Source organism: Falco peregrinus, chromosome 9 (genome assembly GCF_023634155.1).
Source record: "Falco peregrinus isolate bFalPer1 chromosome 9, bFalPer1.pri, whole genome shotgun sequence".
Classification (NCBI taxonomy): Eukaryota; Metazoa; Chordata; class Aves; order Falconiformes; family Falconidae; genus Falco; species Falco peregrinus.
Window position 1 is genome coordinate 28,946,082 of NC_073729.1, and position 15,537 is coordinate 28,961,618.

Consider the following 15,537-nt stretch of genomic DNA (forward strand, 5'->3'; position numbering starts at 1 on the left):
TTCTGTGGTGTTAGGGCACTGAAATCAATGGGAATTTTATACCGAATGTTCCTAGCGTAAAACTATCCCCAAATGCTTTTGAAAATCTTTCCATAGTTGCTACGTCAAAGGTGAACTGCCTCTAGGTAATTCAGATTGCACTCAATTAATTTCAACTGACAGCAATATTCAGCAAAGTCAGTCTCTTATCACATAAAAATCTTACATTTTTAAAAAAGTAGGATTTACTTTATTTACATCTTTAAATGTAATTTGGCTTTGCGGAGGCCAACATTTGGAGGAAAACAAAGTGACGGTGGAAGAGATTTAGTAATGGCTTAGGCATGATACAAAAAAATGAAAACTGAGCATATTGGCCATACATTGCACAAACCGTTAGTACAAGCTGGAAACCAGTTCACACTGGGGACTCCTGCATTTTTATTGAGGTGCCTGCCTCTAGTCTTTGTAATACTAATTGTAATGTAAAGCTTTCCATATATGTTTTAACTGCCCATTTACTGTAGCGTTCTGATCAGGTGTACTTCTAGCATGAATGGGACAGTTGACATTTTAATCGTTGCAATCTATAGGACACATGGACAAGTTTTATCGTATGGTGCGTACACTGAGGTTTGTCTTTGTACATCCATATATATACAGGAATCTCATGGTGTGTCAATGCGTGACTGTAGCCACACCAGTACTTCAGTTGTGCACTTTTCAAGTATGGAGGACTTATTATCATACCTAAAAATTCTGCAGTCTTTATTTCTGTTTTGAGTACTACCTGCAAAGATATTTTGGTAGGTGTTTGAAGAAAATCACCAGCAGGTAATTCAAATGGCATGCTTCAATTACTTAATGTTGCACCTACTTAACACGAAGTACATGAAGCAGCAAAATCATAGAATCCATGAATTTTAGCAATACATCATGCTTTTAGATAGCCAAAGTTCTCGGTTATATTTGTAAGCAACTGGACTGAGATATAAAGGAAGTGTGAGTGGAAAACTTATAAAAATACTGTTTAAAGACTGCTGGGATTTTTATTTGAAGATGTAGGTGTGTATAACTGTCTTTATACTTCATGATTGCCCCTTGGAAACATCCACCTTAGCTTTAATTGTCAGTAGTAAATAAATTCCATAGACAATTGGCACTAAATGGGTGTGGGTCGGAAATAAGAATTATCTTTTTTAAATCTCCATCAGTATTGAAGAACTGAAGCACCATGGGCTTGGTTCTGCACAGCCGAGGGCATCTCTGTCCCTGCCTTGGCTTGCCCAGGCTCTTAATACGAGCCTGACTGAACCAGTACCTAGGATGTGCGAGTTAGGATTTGGAAAACATTGTTGCATTTCTTATAAGGTGAGGCTGGCTGCAAAAGGTTTCTCTGTAGGTCTTGCTCTTTGGTACTTCATCGCCACGGTAATGCCTAGCAGCGTAATACCCAACCAGGCACTGCCAGTTCTGATCCAGCAGCGCATGGTCTCCTGAAAGAAGGGGTTTTCAGGGAGCATCTTTGCCCTACAGATAAACTCTCATAGGCTGGATGAAGTTTTCTAGAATCTTTTAAATCTCTGACTGCCACTTTCCCTGAAAGTGGTGCTTTGAAAAGCAGCAAAACCACTGTTCTTTGCATTCAGGCTTGGACTTAATTAAAATGCAAAACAAGTGTGCAAAATATGGGTTAAAAAAGGAGGTTAGGTATGAGAAAAGCCTAGTAAGGCATCTATCAAAGCACCATCCAAGGCTTTTGTATCCCACAGAGTCCATAAAGGTTTTGTTTAACTCTTCTTAAAGGTGCTCAGTAATGGGAGATTCCATAATCTTTCCTAGACAGCTCTGTGGCTAGTGTTATCCTTACTGTTTGCCGAACATCTAAGCCAAACATCTTTTGTTGGAATTTAAATTGTATTTCTTTTCATCCTCCCGCACAGGGAGCAACCTGCTCCTTTCCTTTTTGCAGCAGCTGTTGATGCACTTGAAGACTGTGACCTCCCAGCCTTCTCCTGGCTCTGAAATCCCAGTCCTTCCTCTCTTTCCTTGTAAGTTGTGTTTCTCCAAAGCTCTGATTATTCTTATTGGCTTGATCTGGACTCCTTCAGCATGTCCAGCTTTTTTCTGGAGTCATGGAAAACTTCACCCGCTATTCTAGCAGAAACCTTTATCAGTGCTGAGTGCTGGAAAGTTTACTTATGTTTTGCAAACTGTGCTGCTGTCTCTGACCTCCCAGTGGGATATTTGCTTTTATTGCCACAGCATGATGTTGTTAACTTGTGCTAGTTTGTAAATGGCTATAACTTCTGGGTCTTTTTCTGAAGAGTGTGTGTTCCTCAGCCACTGCTTGCGAAGATGTGAAGATGGTAATTCCTGCTGAACTTTTTCAAGCTTCCACTCCCCCCCTCCCTGACGCTTGTTGAACTGTATATTATTGCTTCTCTCATTTGACAAGCTTGTTTTGAATTTGAATCCCCCTTGTGACCCGCTTGCAGTTCTTTCCCTTTGTGTCAAAGTTTGCAAATTTAATAAACAAAATCGCTAGTACATCATCAAATCATTAATGAAAGCATTGAATAGTAAAGTGACGCCAGCCTCCTGTGCAGCAGCACTCAGTTTATCCTTTGAGTTTTCGCAGTGTAATTCTGGTAATTACTTTGAGTGTTGTTTCCTGACAAGACCGAAGCGCTGTTAGAGCAGGAGAGTCCAGGCTGGTCTGTTAAGTGCTGACCAAGGGAAACTAAAGCGTTCGCTTCGTATCAGACCTATAAATGATCGTTTTTTCAGAGGGAACTTTAAGAAATGTTTAGGCATTGAGATTCCTCAATATGGTGATATTTTCAAAACTGGAGGTAGGTAGACTAGTTTGTGTTGTATGCTGTATTATATACGTGTCAGCAGGCACCTGTTTATATTTTAGATTCCTAAATATTTTTGAGACTAGCTTTTTGAGATGTTTGTTGTTGTTGTACTTAATCACTCTATACCTTTATATAATTATATATATATATATAGTTATAATAAAATAGCTTTGGGCTCCTCCAGCTCCTACTGAAAGTGGCAGAATTTCCAGTGTTTTCAAGGAAATCAAGCTACTGTTTGATGAATACCTTCTTCTTTGAATAAATGTTGACAGATATTATTCAGCCAGATATAGATCTGAACAAATAATGAAAAACATTATTACAGATGGATAATTTATTTGATGAATAGCAGCTCTGTTTGACAAATAATATTAGTCTATCTCTATGACTGGCTACAAAAGATGGTATTGCCACATAAAAATATCACATCAGTCATCTGTATTGATATTTCATGTAAATTACAAGTGAAGGCTTTTCAGATACCCCAATCATAGAAGACAGCCACTCCCCTGTAAATATATGGGAGCACTCGGTACACTTTGGGCCAAGTTCAAACCTGGTAAAAGCGAATGTGTTGAAGGATGAAAGCTGATAACACCAGACCAGAACTTTTAAGGCAACCCAGATTGTGTTTGCTGTCTTTAAAATCGCTTACATGACATGTTTAACATTCAGGCAGAGTGCAGTTCAGCATACTATTTTGAGGAAGACAAATATCTATGGTAAACTAACCCAGTGCCTTTGATTTAAAAAAAATAAATAATGTTTTCTTTAAAAGCACATCTTGGAAAAGGAAGTTGCTACTTGAAATTTCATTACAGGTCAATCACCGTATTACATCTTGGCACTTATTTTTAAGCTGCTACACTGTACTTGCTTTGCAGAAAGTGTTGTGCACCGTAGCTGGAATGCACCAAGTCAACAAAAAATCCCCAGAAAGCTTTACCTTGAAGTTGCTTTATCCTGCTGTTCTGGATAGAAAACAAAATATTCAGTTATTAAAAACAGTATTTAAAAAAAAAAAAAAAGCACTCCAAAATGAATGAAAATATGACCCTATGCTGGATAAAAAAAAAAAAAGTCAGGCATGTATGTTAAAACAGCATATTTTTTGTGTGGACAAGGATAGCATTCAGGCAGCTTTGTGTCGAGAAATTTGTGAGATCTCTGTAAAGCAATATGTAGCCACTACTTGGCTCTTCCCTGTTGGATTGAGTTCTTTTGTCCTGTGGAGCATTGCTCCCAGCAGTGCTAAAAGGGAAATGCTGCTGTGGTGTGCAGAGGGTGAGGAAGAAGCCTGCTCGGTCCAGCCTTCCCTTCTGGCTCCCACGGCAGCCAGGAGCTGGTTTGTCTCCTGCTTCTTGTAGCAAGCAGATGAGAATGTTTAACACTGTTAATGTTTAACAAGGACAAGTGTAAGGAATGCTTAACAGTGAAAGGCTTGACTAGACTTGAATAAAAATTTCCCCTCATTTGTACCGGGAGCAGGATTTCTGCATGACTTGGTTTTGTTGTCACAGGAAATGATAGAGCTCAGTGCATATTAGCTATGATCTTCACCTAAGTAAACTGGAAATAATGTCTTGCTGAATTGTGCCAGTATTTGTAATAATTGAGATCATATCTATAGCTGACTGGCAGCCAGACTTCTTGCTTTACATCTCTGTGGGTATACGTACACACATTCCAGGAGTTCTGTGAGAGATTGCTGTCATATTACGATCCCGGTAGGATGGTCTGCAGAATAAGAATAAGCTGAGCAAAAGTCACGTAGTTCAAATTCTTCTGTAGGTAATAGAGAGAAAGAGTTGTCAGATAATGAGACGGGTCTTAACATGCGGTGAATTGCCACCGAGAGAAGCCCAGGCATCTCTGCTGACTGCACAGGAGACAGCAAACCATGGGATTGGGGACTAGTGCGTGTTAGAGGGCGAGTGTCAGAAGGAGGAGGCACAGGATGCTGTTAGCCTGTCTTGTTCTTGAACATGCTCAGTACGCCTTCCACTGCTTCACTCAATCAGCTGTAGAAGATGATGTGGCTTTAACCCCTCTTTCTGGTTGATGCTCAGAAGGTCTGGAGCATCAGAATGGGAACGTTTCTGGAGTCATTAGAGTAATATTTCCACAGTATGAAGACTACATGCAAGACCTTCCATACCTTTTAGGGCCTCTTGTGAGACTCTGCTGGGCAAAGGGAGAGTGCCAGGAAGCCCTGGAAGGGGTCATGTAGAGTACTGTGTTGGCAGCTGCCCAAGAATAAGCCAGAAATCTCGTATCTTGCCACTAAGCACATTTTATACCATGTCAATGCCAAAAATATAAATACCTCGCCCTGCAGAGTAATGGATATACAGAGAACGCCTGGAGCCCCACGCTCTTCCTTCAATTGTGAGCGCTGATTTTTCTTTCAAATCACTTACGTGGCTATACTGACTCTTGGGTGGGTCGTGAAGATTTAATTTGTATTAAACAAGCTTCTTTAAGCTGGCAGGTAAATGAATGCATTATTAATGCAATCTCATGTATTTCCTTAATGTGCATGCTGTATAATAGAAGCATTTAATTTTTTTAAATCAAGGTTGGATAACAAAACTTTTATAAAAACATTCTGTTTGGTTGCACCACTCACATTCTATTAGGCAATATAACACAATCTGACTTAATGGCATTTTAGTGGATAATAACACAAAACTTGTTTTCTTTTCAAGAAAAAAAACCCACCAAAACAAACACAAGAATGAGCATTAAAAACATGGTGATGTGCTGAGAGAAAAGCCCCAGAGATACAAAATGATAAAGGTCAGGATCTGTTACTCAAGTCTTGTTTGCAAGTAAAAATACCATGCTAACGTGTGGTTGTCAAAAACCTGAGCAAGCCAGACAGACTTCTGACAAATAATTTTGACAGTTCTCATAAGCTGAAAAGTGCCTTTTTTGCCTCTCATGTGTTGAAATGTTTCCCTCCTGCTTGCAGATGTGCAGAGAGAAAGAGAGTTAACAGAGACGTTAAAACAACAGGGTGCTGTTAAAAATAACCTGTACCAAGCACTATCTTTTGTGTGCTCTCTGGGGAATGCATTAACTGTCAGTAGCCTAACTTACTAACTACCCTTCCTGCATTTGCAATATACAAAATGGTTTGCTTCTCTTTTGCAAATATTTTTGTGCATACATTATTAAGCAAATTAAGAGATGTTCCCTGTTGTTTTCATGTCTTGGGCAGAATATCATTCTAGTTTACAGGAGACTTTGGTGAAGGTAAGTGGAATGAGGAGTTGAATACTTCGTAGAGCCAAAGATGTATTCCCTTCTGTATTTTTTTTTGGTAAAAATTAAAAAAAAACAAACCCAAACAACTTTTGAAAATTTTCAGTAATGCAAAAGAGAAACACAGTGAATTACAAGAAAATGTCTTGGTTTTGATAGAGGTGTTGTGGCAGGGTTTCTTGGTCCTAGATAGGTTATTTGGCCAGAAAGACAGACCTTAAAATACCCAGTGCTTGGGGCACTGCAGAGTATGGAGCCTGCTTGCATGACAACAGGGATGGTAACCCAAATCACCTATATCCTAGAAAAAAAATTCAAAACCTCAGAGTTTTCAAGCTGAAACTCTTGTTTTATTGGCCACTCTTAGGAAGCATCCCTGCAGCTGTGTATGATGTATTGTGTAGCTGGACAACACCATGAGGTTCAAATGAGAACTGAACTTGTTCATCGAATTGTGTACTGAAGCGAGGGAAATAGTTTTCGTGTTTGTGTTAATCAGACTGTGCCTTTGAAAAAAAGACTAAAATGTTATCTTTATGTTATCGTTGTCATCCTGCTGCAAAATCTTTGAACCTTTCATACAAAAAGCCCTACCAGTTGCAAACATACTATCCAACTTCCTATCAAGAATTGCTATCCTGTATAAATAGAATCTTGCACTTCAAAGCTGAGAGATCTTAGTATTAAGGAAACTATATTTTTCAATTCAGATACATACATATTCTTGTTTGCTTACGCAGAGTCTGTTCAGTGGGGAATTATCTTGTTAAGATCTAATTGTATACAATGTATGTGTGGTGTAAATATATGGCCGTTTAAAATTCAAATACAGAATGTGAAGGTCATTGTAGGAACCTTCTGTGCCTCAGCAAATGTGAATGAATTATCAGACTGCTTTCATTCTTTCCTCACTGTTCACATTACTATTTGCAGCTGGGAGCTATGCCATAAGTTACTTTTATATTAGCATTGAAAATTCCAAGGCTTTAAAAACAAAATATTTCTTCTTTTCTTCCCAGTTTTGTTTGTAGGCTGTAAAAACATACAACATGTCTGTTGGTCAGAAACTGATTGAGAGGTTAGAAATTTGGTGAGCTAAAGTGTGTTTGGTGCAGTGTGGCTTGGAAAAAGAACCTGTGGATTTAGCGGTCCCTGACCTCTGCGGTGTGACTGGTGATTTTTGTTGCCCGTTGGATGTGTGCCAGGTGGCTGTGGTGCTTGGGTGGGTGGAGAGGATCTCAGTCTCAGAGAGGGTCTCAGAGAGGATCTCTCTCAGGCTGCCTTGCTGGGGTGTTCAGCAGAGAAGCTGCTGTATCTGTGGAGAGTTGTAGGCGTAGGTAAAGCGAGGGATTAGGGATTGATCAGGACCAGAAGGTGCTGGGGGTGGCAAAGCAGGTGGGAGGCTGCCTTGGAGGGCTGGGAAGCAGTGCAGTGGCCACTGCTGGGCATAACCATCACAGGTCACAGGCAGCAAAACTGGCAGCTCTCTGGAGCCCTGACTTCCACCCAGCCTCCCCCTCCCGAGTGGTGGACCGGGCTCTCTAGGGATACCTGTCTATAGCTCTTTGCCTTCTTTTTCCTATGGCAGAAACAGCAAAACCCACTCCAGGCTCTCTCGGTGCCTTGTCCTTGGGGTAGCCAAAGTCAGAGATGCTTTGAGCTGCCTTGCTCTGAATATGCTGGTTTTCCCGGCAGCTCCAGCAACAGGGATGTGGGGCAGGGGGGGACTTGCCATTCCCACAGCCAGCTCTCCTGCCCCTTCCTCTTGCTCCTGTGCAGGCTGGGCAGTGCTCCTGGGGTGGGCTCCTCACCTTGGATGTCCATGTGAAAGAGTTTGAAAAGGATGATTTGGAAGATTTTACTGTAGTAACTTACCTCCTTGCAGTGAAGTCATTCTCCGGGGGGATAGGAAGCGCTGTATATTGCAGCTAATTGAATATTGTAGCTAAGCTACTGGATAAAATAATCACAAGTTCCTGAGCTCTGGTGATAAAACCTACACACTCCTTCCAAATTTCCAATTCTGCTACTGTTGAGGAATGGATATCACACAAGGGAACTCTTTGGTCTGTCTCAAAGGGGAATTGTTTATTCTTTCTACACAGTCTGCGAAAGAGCTTTGCCAACAGTGTAAGCTGCTGTAGTTCTGGGGCCCTGGTAGCTCCACTGGCTTTTTTTGTGTGCTTGATTCCTGTTTGGCATTGCAATCCCCACCTGGTTCACTTAAGAGCAACATACATTTGTGTGTAAGTTTATTGTCAGTGCAACCTCCTTTTTTTGGCAAAAGAAAGGGGAAGTGTAACGCTGGCTTGTTAATGTGTTTAGATAAGTTAATGTGGCAGCTGTACCTGCTGGTACAAACATCGATTCCCCCCCATGCCCGCCCCCCCCACCCCCCCCGCCCTGGAAATTTCAAATGGCCCTGATTTTGCTTTCATGTTCCCTGTATGCAGTACTTTAAGGGTAAGACACAGGCAAGCATGCAAAATTGATGTTTTCACTTCTTGCCAGATTTTCAAACTAAAAAAGATTTCTTCCTTGCAGTTCTACCTCCAGATATTACCACCCCATCTTCTAAAATTGTAAAAGCCCCTGTATATTTGATATCTTGTGGATTCTCACCAGATTTCAAAGGCAGATTATATTTGCTGGGCAGGTTGTCGATAGAACATAAAATATGAAAGAAATTGTAATTTTATGTCAGATACTGCAGCTGTAACTGCCACAAGCACTTTGTATCCTTAATATTGCAGTGAAAAAACAGTCTTTAAAAGCATTTGACCCTTTTTTTCCAGTTAAGCCAGGAAAAACTCCTCAAAATTATGAACATGGTGAAAAATAAAGAAGTGAGCGTTGAAGGAGCTTTACATTTGGCACAGAAAGAGGTGTATGCTGAAAAGGTAAGGTCAATCCTTTGATCTATTTTGCAAGACATTCAAATGTATGAACTTGTTGTTGGAGAGGCTGGCTGAGCATTAGGAGCATGTCCGTATTGCTTTCAAAGATGCAATCCCAACTTGTGCAAACATATACGCTCCAGTTTATAACCAAATATTTCAGGAAATAATGCTACCTGTATCCTATGTAATGGATATCCCATGCAGATGCTGCAGCTACACGGCTGGCATTACCTGGAACGAGTAGTTAAATCTAGATCAGACCCATCCATGTGAGTTTCGTTGTTGTGAGTGCAGCATCAAGTACTGTAACAATAAAAGTAGAGCAAAATCCTTGGGAAAATGATGGATCAAATCCTTGAGGGTTCTTCTAGTGATGGGTTGTCTTTGGGGCATGACTGGTCACCATAAGAGCGTCTGACAACTTAGCATTGTGCATGGCCGTGAGAACGGCTGGCTACAAGGTACAAAGCCTTGGCCAGTGTGACTTCAGTTCTAACACTGCTTATGGTTGGCTCTGACCTTCCATCAGGCAAAACCAGAATCAGTGTAAAGGTGGCTTAAAACTGTTTTTGGGTCCCACAACAACATAGCTTTGCTGAGCATAGGTCAAGGAGACCAAGAGGTCTAGTACAGAGATTTCTTCAGGATCAGGTTGAGACACAAAAAATTAATTTTTCTGCTGTTAAAACCTTCACCTCTTCACTGACGATCAGAACCGGCTCATTAGCATCTTTCTGTTTTATAGAAAGCATGGAAGCTCTTTGCTGAGAAAAGTAGAAGTTGGTAATGGTGAGTGAAAATGGTTTGAGAATGAGGAGCACATTAATTTGTACATTAGTATATCACCCTTGTCCTCCTCTCCATAATCCCTGTCCAGTATCTCTGTCATTGAAATCTTTGTCCATCATCCCCACAGAAGTGCCAGCAGAGAATTATTTGGAGAAATTTTCACTATTTCCTCTTCTGCTCTGTATTTTTGAACCAGCCTCCCTATGGCAGCATCTCCAGGAAACAGGGAAATCTTGTGATGTGCTAATGACACAATCTGGATTTTTTTTTTTTTTTTTTTTTTTTTTTTGCATCACAGGAGCTGATAGTGATTTTGAGATAAACCTGGTGCTTTTTGGAATTTTTAAAAATAGCTTTCTGAACTGCTTATTAACTTCTTGGCTGGAAAGAAGTAGAAGGAGAAGCAAAAATAAATACTAATAAAAAAGCAATGCAAGTTTTGCAGAAGGGATACAGTCAACAATATTAAACTCAGCAGTGTAAGACTACATGGAAATATATTCTCAGACTAAGAAAAGAAAGGGTTCCTTTTCTACTTCTGCCATGTTCAAGTTTTTTGATAGCTAATTATTAGAATTAAATGAAATTTAATATAGCTGGATCATGGCCTTCCCTTCCCTACATTTTTCTGAAGATTGCAAAATTAGTTATTTCTATGCACACAATACAGCTACTGTAAGGGACCAGATAAAAATGGTATAGCCCCACATAAACCAAGGAACAAACATCTTCCATTTTACTGCACTGCATTCAAGGATCTGTAAATGTTTTTCTTTGAAGTCACATATGGTGGTTGTTTGCCACTTAGCCTGTTTGATAGACTGCTTTTACTCTCGTGTGTTGAAATATGTTTAGTATGACTCCCTGGGCTCTGCTCTTCTCCATCCCGTCTTCCTGTTTCTGCTCTGCCTTTCACCTTCTGTCCCAATCCGTGATCCCTTCATTGGTTCAGCAGGACTTGTGGATATTTTGTGCTTGTGGAAATCAGGTCAGGAGGATGCTTCCATGTATCTCCAAGTGGAGTTCTTCTGCAGAGCCCCCAGCGCTGTTTGAACACTGTTCACTGAGGGAGACTTCACCTGAGGAAATGACTGGATTTGAGTGGACAAAAATTGGCAGTGCTGGACATGTTGCTGATTTCTGTTTTTCAGGATTCACAGGACTTGCTAACTGGCTCACAATTTAACTTCATTATCTACAAATACAAACACTATCGGTGGCAGAAACGAATTTTGCAGGTAACTTTAAAAATTCTCACTTTTGAAGCAATGTATCAAAAATATAGGATGTTTAGGTTGCTTGGTAAATGTTATGAGATAACTTAAAAAAAATCTTGTGGTTCAGGGAGCTATCAGAGAGTATAAGGTATTGAACAAAATTTCTACCTTCTACACCAAAAGTATTCTGTGGGCAATATCTGAAACTGCCTCTACTAAGTCCCTGGGAAGGCTGTAGAAGGGACTTCATAATCTAAGAGGTTATTTCACCTCTGAAAAACATGATTTGTCATAAAGATGATTGATTATAATGGGTTCTGCCTGGGAGTTGTTCTGCCGAGTTAGCAACAGTGAATGTATACAAGTGCTGTAGACATACTTAAATATCTGTCCCTTTTGACATGACATCACTTCAACCGCACTCTCTAAAGCTTGGGAAGACATGTTCCTGGGGATGCTCAGAGGGTTCATGTGGCGGACTATGCATCTCACCTCTGGTTACTCTATCCTGTGAATTCTTTTTTTGACATTATGAACCCTTAAGGCTTTATTGACTTGTACGATATTAAAGCAAAATTTTGTCAATAACACTAGATGGTGATTTCTTGATTCCATGAAGTAGAATCAGTGACAGAGGTTTAATGTTTCCGGGAACCTGGATTCCGCTGAATTTTTCCTGTAGTTTGGACAAAATTTGATCATAAGCAAGTCCAAGTCATACATGCTAGAGGGTGGTTTTTTGTTTACTACATCTTAACCATAGGAAATATAATCTCCTTATTTCCCTCAATATCCACTGTTTTTTGGAATTAAAAGATTATTCGTTTAGACATAAAGCTGATGGAAAATTGGAGAAAGCTATATTAGATGCGGAAGTTATCTCTAATTACAGCAGCCTTCAAAAGTCAGAGGTAATAATGAGAATGGTTCTGCTTTGGAGATTTCCTGCTATAAACAGAACGGAGGGAAAGGGCACCATGTAAGGGTTTGGTTGGTGTGGTCTGCACTATAGCAATGAAAGGTGCCAACAATCATTTATGATAGAAGGTAAATATCTAACTTGGGCAAGATCTGAGACTCTTCTGAGTTTGCCTTCTCTGTGGGCTGCCCTCAGTGAGGCTGGGTGGTCAGATAATATTCACATCTTATTGTATCAACAAAGCTGTTTCTGCTCAGCAGGGACCTACACACAGAACAGATACCAGAATCTGTCTGTACCAGTTTTTAACACTGCAAACACAGATGATGCAGTGGAAGAATAATAATTTTATTTTGAAGCAAACAATTTTTAATTGTTATGGCTGTGAAACAGCACTAAAATAACTTTATTGGCTGTTATCATTGCTCCCTTCACCTATATGTGCACATATATGTATAGAGACATAGACAAAAAAAAATTATCTGTATTAGATAAGATCTAAATCAACATGCAATAGTATTTATATCAGAAAGTAATTTCTCAACAGAGAAATCTGTGTCTCTTTCTGACACAGAAGCAGCTATCGGAGAAATAACCACTTTCATTTTAGTACAGGGGCACAGGCTGAAGCAGTTAGAAACCGAATCTCTACTGAGGTGGCCGTGCCAGTAGTTTGTGCTATCACTACTGCTGAGTGGGAGTTTTTTTGCACTGGGTTGTATAAGACAAGAGGAATTTAAAAAGAAATAATATTTCAGAGTGACAAATTGATGCATATTCATCAAAAGCGATAAGGAAACACAGTTACAATGAATATCTGTTTGTTTTGTAACTAAAACAAATATAGGGCAGTATCTTGATGATGGAATGTCATTTTTATATTCTAGTCATCGGCAAGATAGATACATATTCTAAGCTGGTCCTTTATCTAAATGCCCTTGCGTGGTAATATTGAGGATGCTGTTTTTCCCTTTCAATGAAGAGAAGCGATGGAGTCAAGTAATGAAGAACTTTCTATTCCAGATTGATTTCAACACAAGGACCATTTTTAACATTGAAAAAGGAATTATTAAGAAACAGTTTCCTTTCTCACAAGTCAAAGCCTGTGAAGATACTGAAAGGAGGCGCTTCAGCATTGTGTTTCATGGACGACAAGATTATGAGCTGGAAGCAGTGTCTCTTGATGATAAAAGGAAGGTAAGTTTTTACAATGTCATAGACAGATTGCTATAAATAACAGCTAACGTTATGGTAGAACCCAGCAGGTCCCAGTCATAAATGGGAATTGTTATGCAGTGCATTGTGCAAACAAAGAAGTAGGTATGTCTTTATTCTGTGTATGTTCATACATGGAACAAAGGAAATGTGAGTTCAGGATAATGTTTGGCCTTAGGATTTTGCTACAGTTCACTGGGACTGAAGATGTAAAGCCAGCTCAAGATGCGATATGAAAGCGGGTGCATTTCTTCAGCTATACCTGGAATCTAACTGGTCTGAGATTGTATTAAAACCAGCAAACAAAACTGATGATGTGCACAGTTGCATCTTAATTGAAATTTTCTAAACACTTCTTTTTTCTATGTATAAGATATTTATTAAAATGCATGCTTTTAAGAAGAATGAATGAGGCCATCTGATGCTGTGAAAAGGAAAAGACCTGGTAGTTCATCTTTTACTGTCAAAATACACTGGAATTATAAAATTATCAGAGGAAGATAGACTAGGTGCAACTAGATGTTTGTTTAATTAAATGATTCAGTGTTGCAAGATTTTGTATGAGCTGTTTCATTTTGAGGTCTCAGCTCCTTTTGAGTTCTAGGTCCAATTAAATATTCCAGGTAGGATAACTAGGGTCTACACTAAAACTTGAGAAATTCTAGTTCTGCTGTTAGCACTAGCTTTTCACCTGAATGCAGATGCCCTGTGTGTTCAGGGGTGATCATGTCTTAGGGCTTGTGTCATCCCACTGCGGAGGCACTGCAGCAAGCTGCATGATTTAGGCTGAGGCACAAACTCTCAAAAAGCATGGAAGAGTTTGCATCCAAACTTGTGCTGTGACTTATTATTAAGGGGCTTGTTAGACAGGGATACACCCCTTGTGAAAATCAACTGTTCGTTCCATGTGCAGAAACTTTTATTCCAGTTGAACAGTGTCTCATGATTGATTGGCTTGATTTTCCAAATATATTATATTTAGCAGAAGAGCTCAAAAAGGTATGTGTATTCTGTAGTAAGAACACTCAAATGTGCCCCTGTATAACAAAAAGAGCACTTTAAATTCACACCCACCTTAATCCATGCTATCTTCAGCTGTAGGCAAGCATTCATTTTTCTGCTGGGTTTCTCTGAGATTTTGAGCCAAAGCAATCAAGTACTACCTGGGCTTGGACAGAGCTGAACAGAAACTTTGCCCTAGATTGCTTCGTATATGAATTACAAAAGTAAAATTATATTTTACAGTAACCCCTCCAGAATAAAATTATATTCTCCTTACACCGACAGGTTTAGAACTGTGGACATAAAACCAAATTGCAGTTAAGCAGTTTAGCATCATAGAAAGAGGCTATTTATTTAACGTTAATTTATTTTACCTATTTGGCTGCTGCTTATAGTGCTGTCTATCATTTTTATACTTGAATAACCCACCTTTAATGTCTTTTTCAAAAGAATTAACATGGAAAATATATTCTTTCTGCTGCCACTTATTACGTAGATAACATACCTTCTGAGCAGAGTTATACAGAGCAATTCATACAAGAGACCAGCAGAGTCCTGCTCTGGAAGACCTGCAGAATGCGAAGTGATACATGAAGGACTGCTGGATTTGCAGCAAAATACTTTGACATCCACTGAATGGGTGAAGTATGAACAGCAATTTTTGTAGACCTCTGGGCTGTGGATTTTGTTAAAATTTCAAATACTTTAAGATTTTCATTTGCTGATAATAAATTAATTATTTAATTGCTTTTTAAAGTTAAGACGTAGAGGCCAAATGTGCATGAAATGAAAATGTTGAAATTAACTGTTAGTGCAATACCCAACAAAATGGAATTCTGGTGTGTGCAAGAGACTGCTGTGTGCGTTATAACAAAATATGTAATGGTGATGGTGCTCTGAGTGATTTTAATGGTGAGGCTTCTTTACGTTTAGCTTCTCACTTTTTACTCCATTTTCAGTCATAAGGAAAAGGAAAAAACAAAAGGCTGGCAAAGCAGATGAGGGGTATGGGAGCCCTGCTGGAGAACGTTGACTCACACTGGCCAAATGGCTGCCCCAAAATTTGTAGCTGGTTCTTGTAATGTTCTGAACTCCCCTCCTGTGGGATGACCATCCAAGGTGGCCTAATGGGGTGGTGGTTGCAGAGACCAGAATCATTATTCATTGGGAAATGGAGTGTCACCACTATTTCGTTCAGCCCCTGAACTGCTGCAGATAAGCATGGCTTTTGCTTCCGCTTATTCTATTACTGAACTAGTGAACCAGCTGCAATGAGTTTACATAGTTTGCATCCCATTCTCCAGAAACCCACCCTTCCCCTGAGCCAGCTCCTAAAATACCTGGAAATTGCTTATACTATCAAAGGAGAGAAAGAGGGGGGA

The 15,537-nt window shown here is 39.7% G+C and overlaps 1 protein-coding gene across 2 annotated transcripts in view; it reads left to right on the top strand.

Moving 5' to 3' along the window:
• LOC101919882 (formin-F) overlaps window positions 1-15,537 on the top strand; it is a 52,184-nt gene that overhangs the window by 3,806 nt on the left and 32,841 nt on the right. For both annotated transcript variants that reach the window (XR_008748762.1, XM_055814008.1), the window contains exons 2-5: window positions 8,909-9,013; window positions 10,954-11,040; window positions 12,962-13,135; window positions 14,652-14,800. Coding sequence is in view for 1 of the 2 variants with exons in the window: in XM_055814008.1 (XP_055669983.1) it covers window positions 8,909-9,013; window positions 10,954-11,040; window positions 12,962-13,135; window positions 14,652-14,800 (515 nt within the window). In the remaining variant the exon portion in view is untranslated. The remainder of the gene's footprint in view (window positions 1-8,908; window positions 9,014-10,953; window positions 11,041-12,961; window positions 13,136-14,651; window positions 14,801-15,537) is intronic.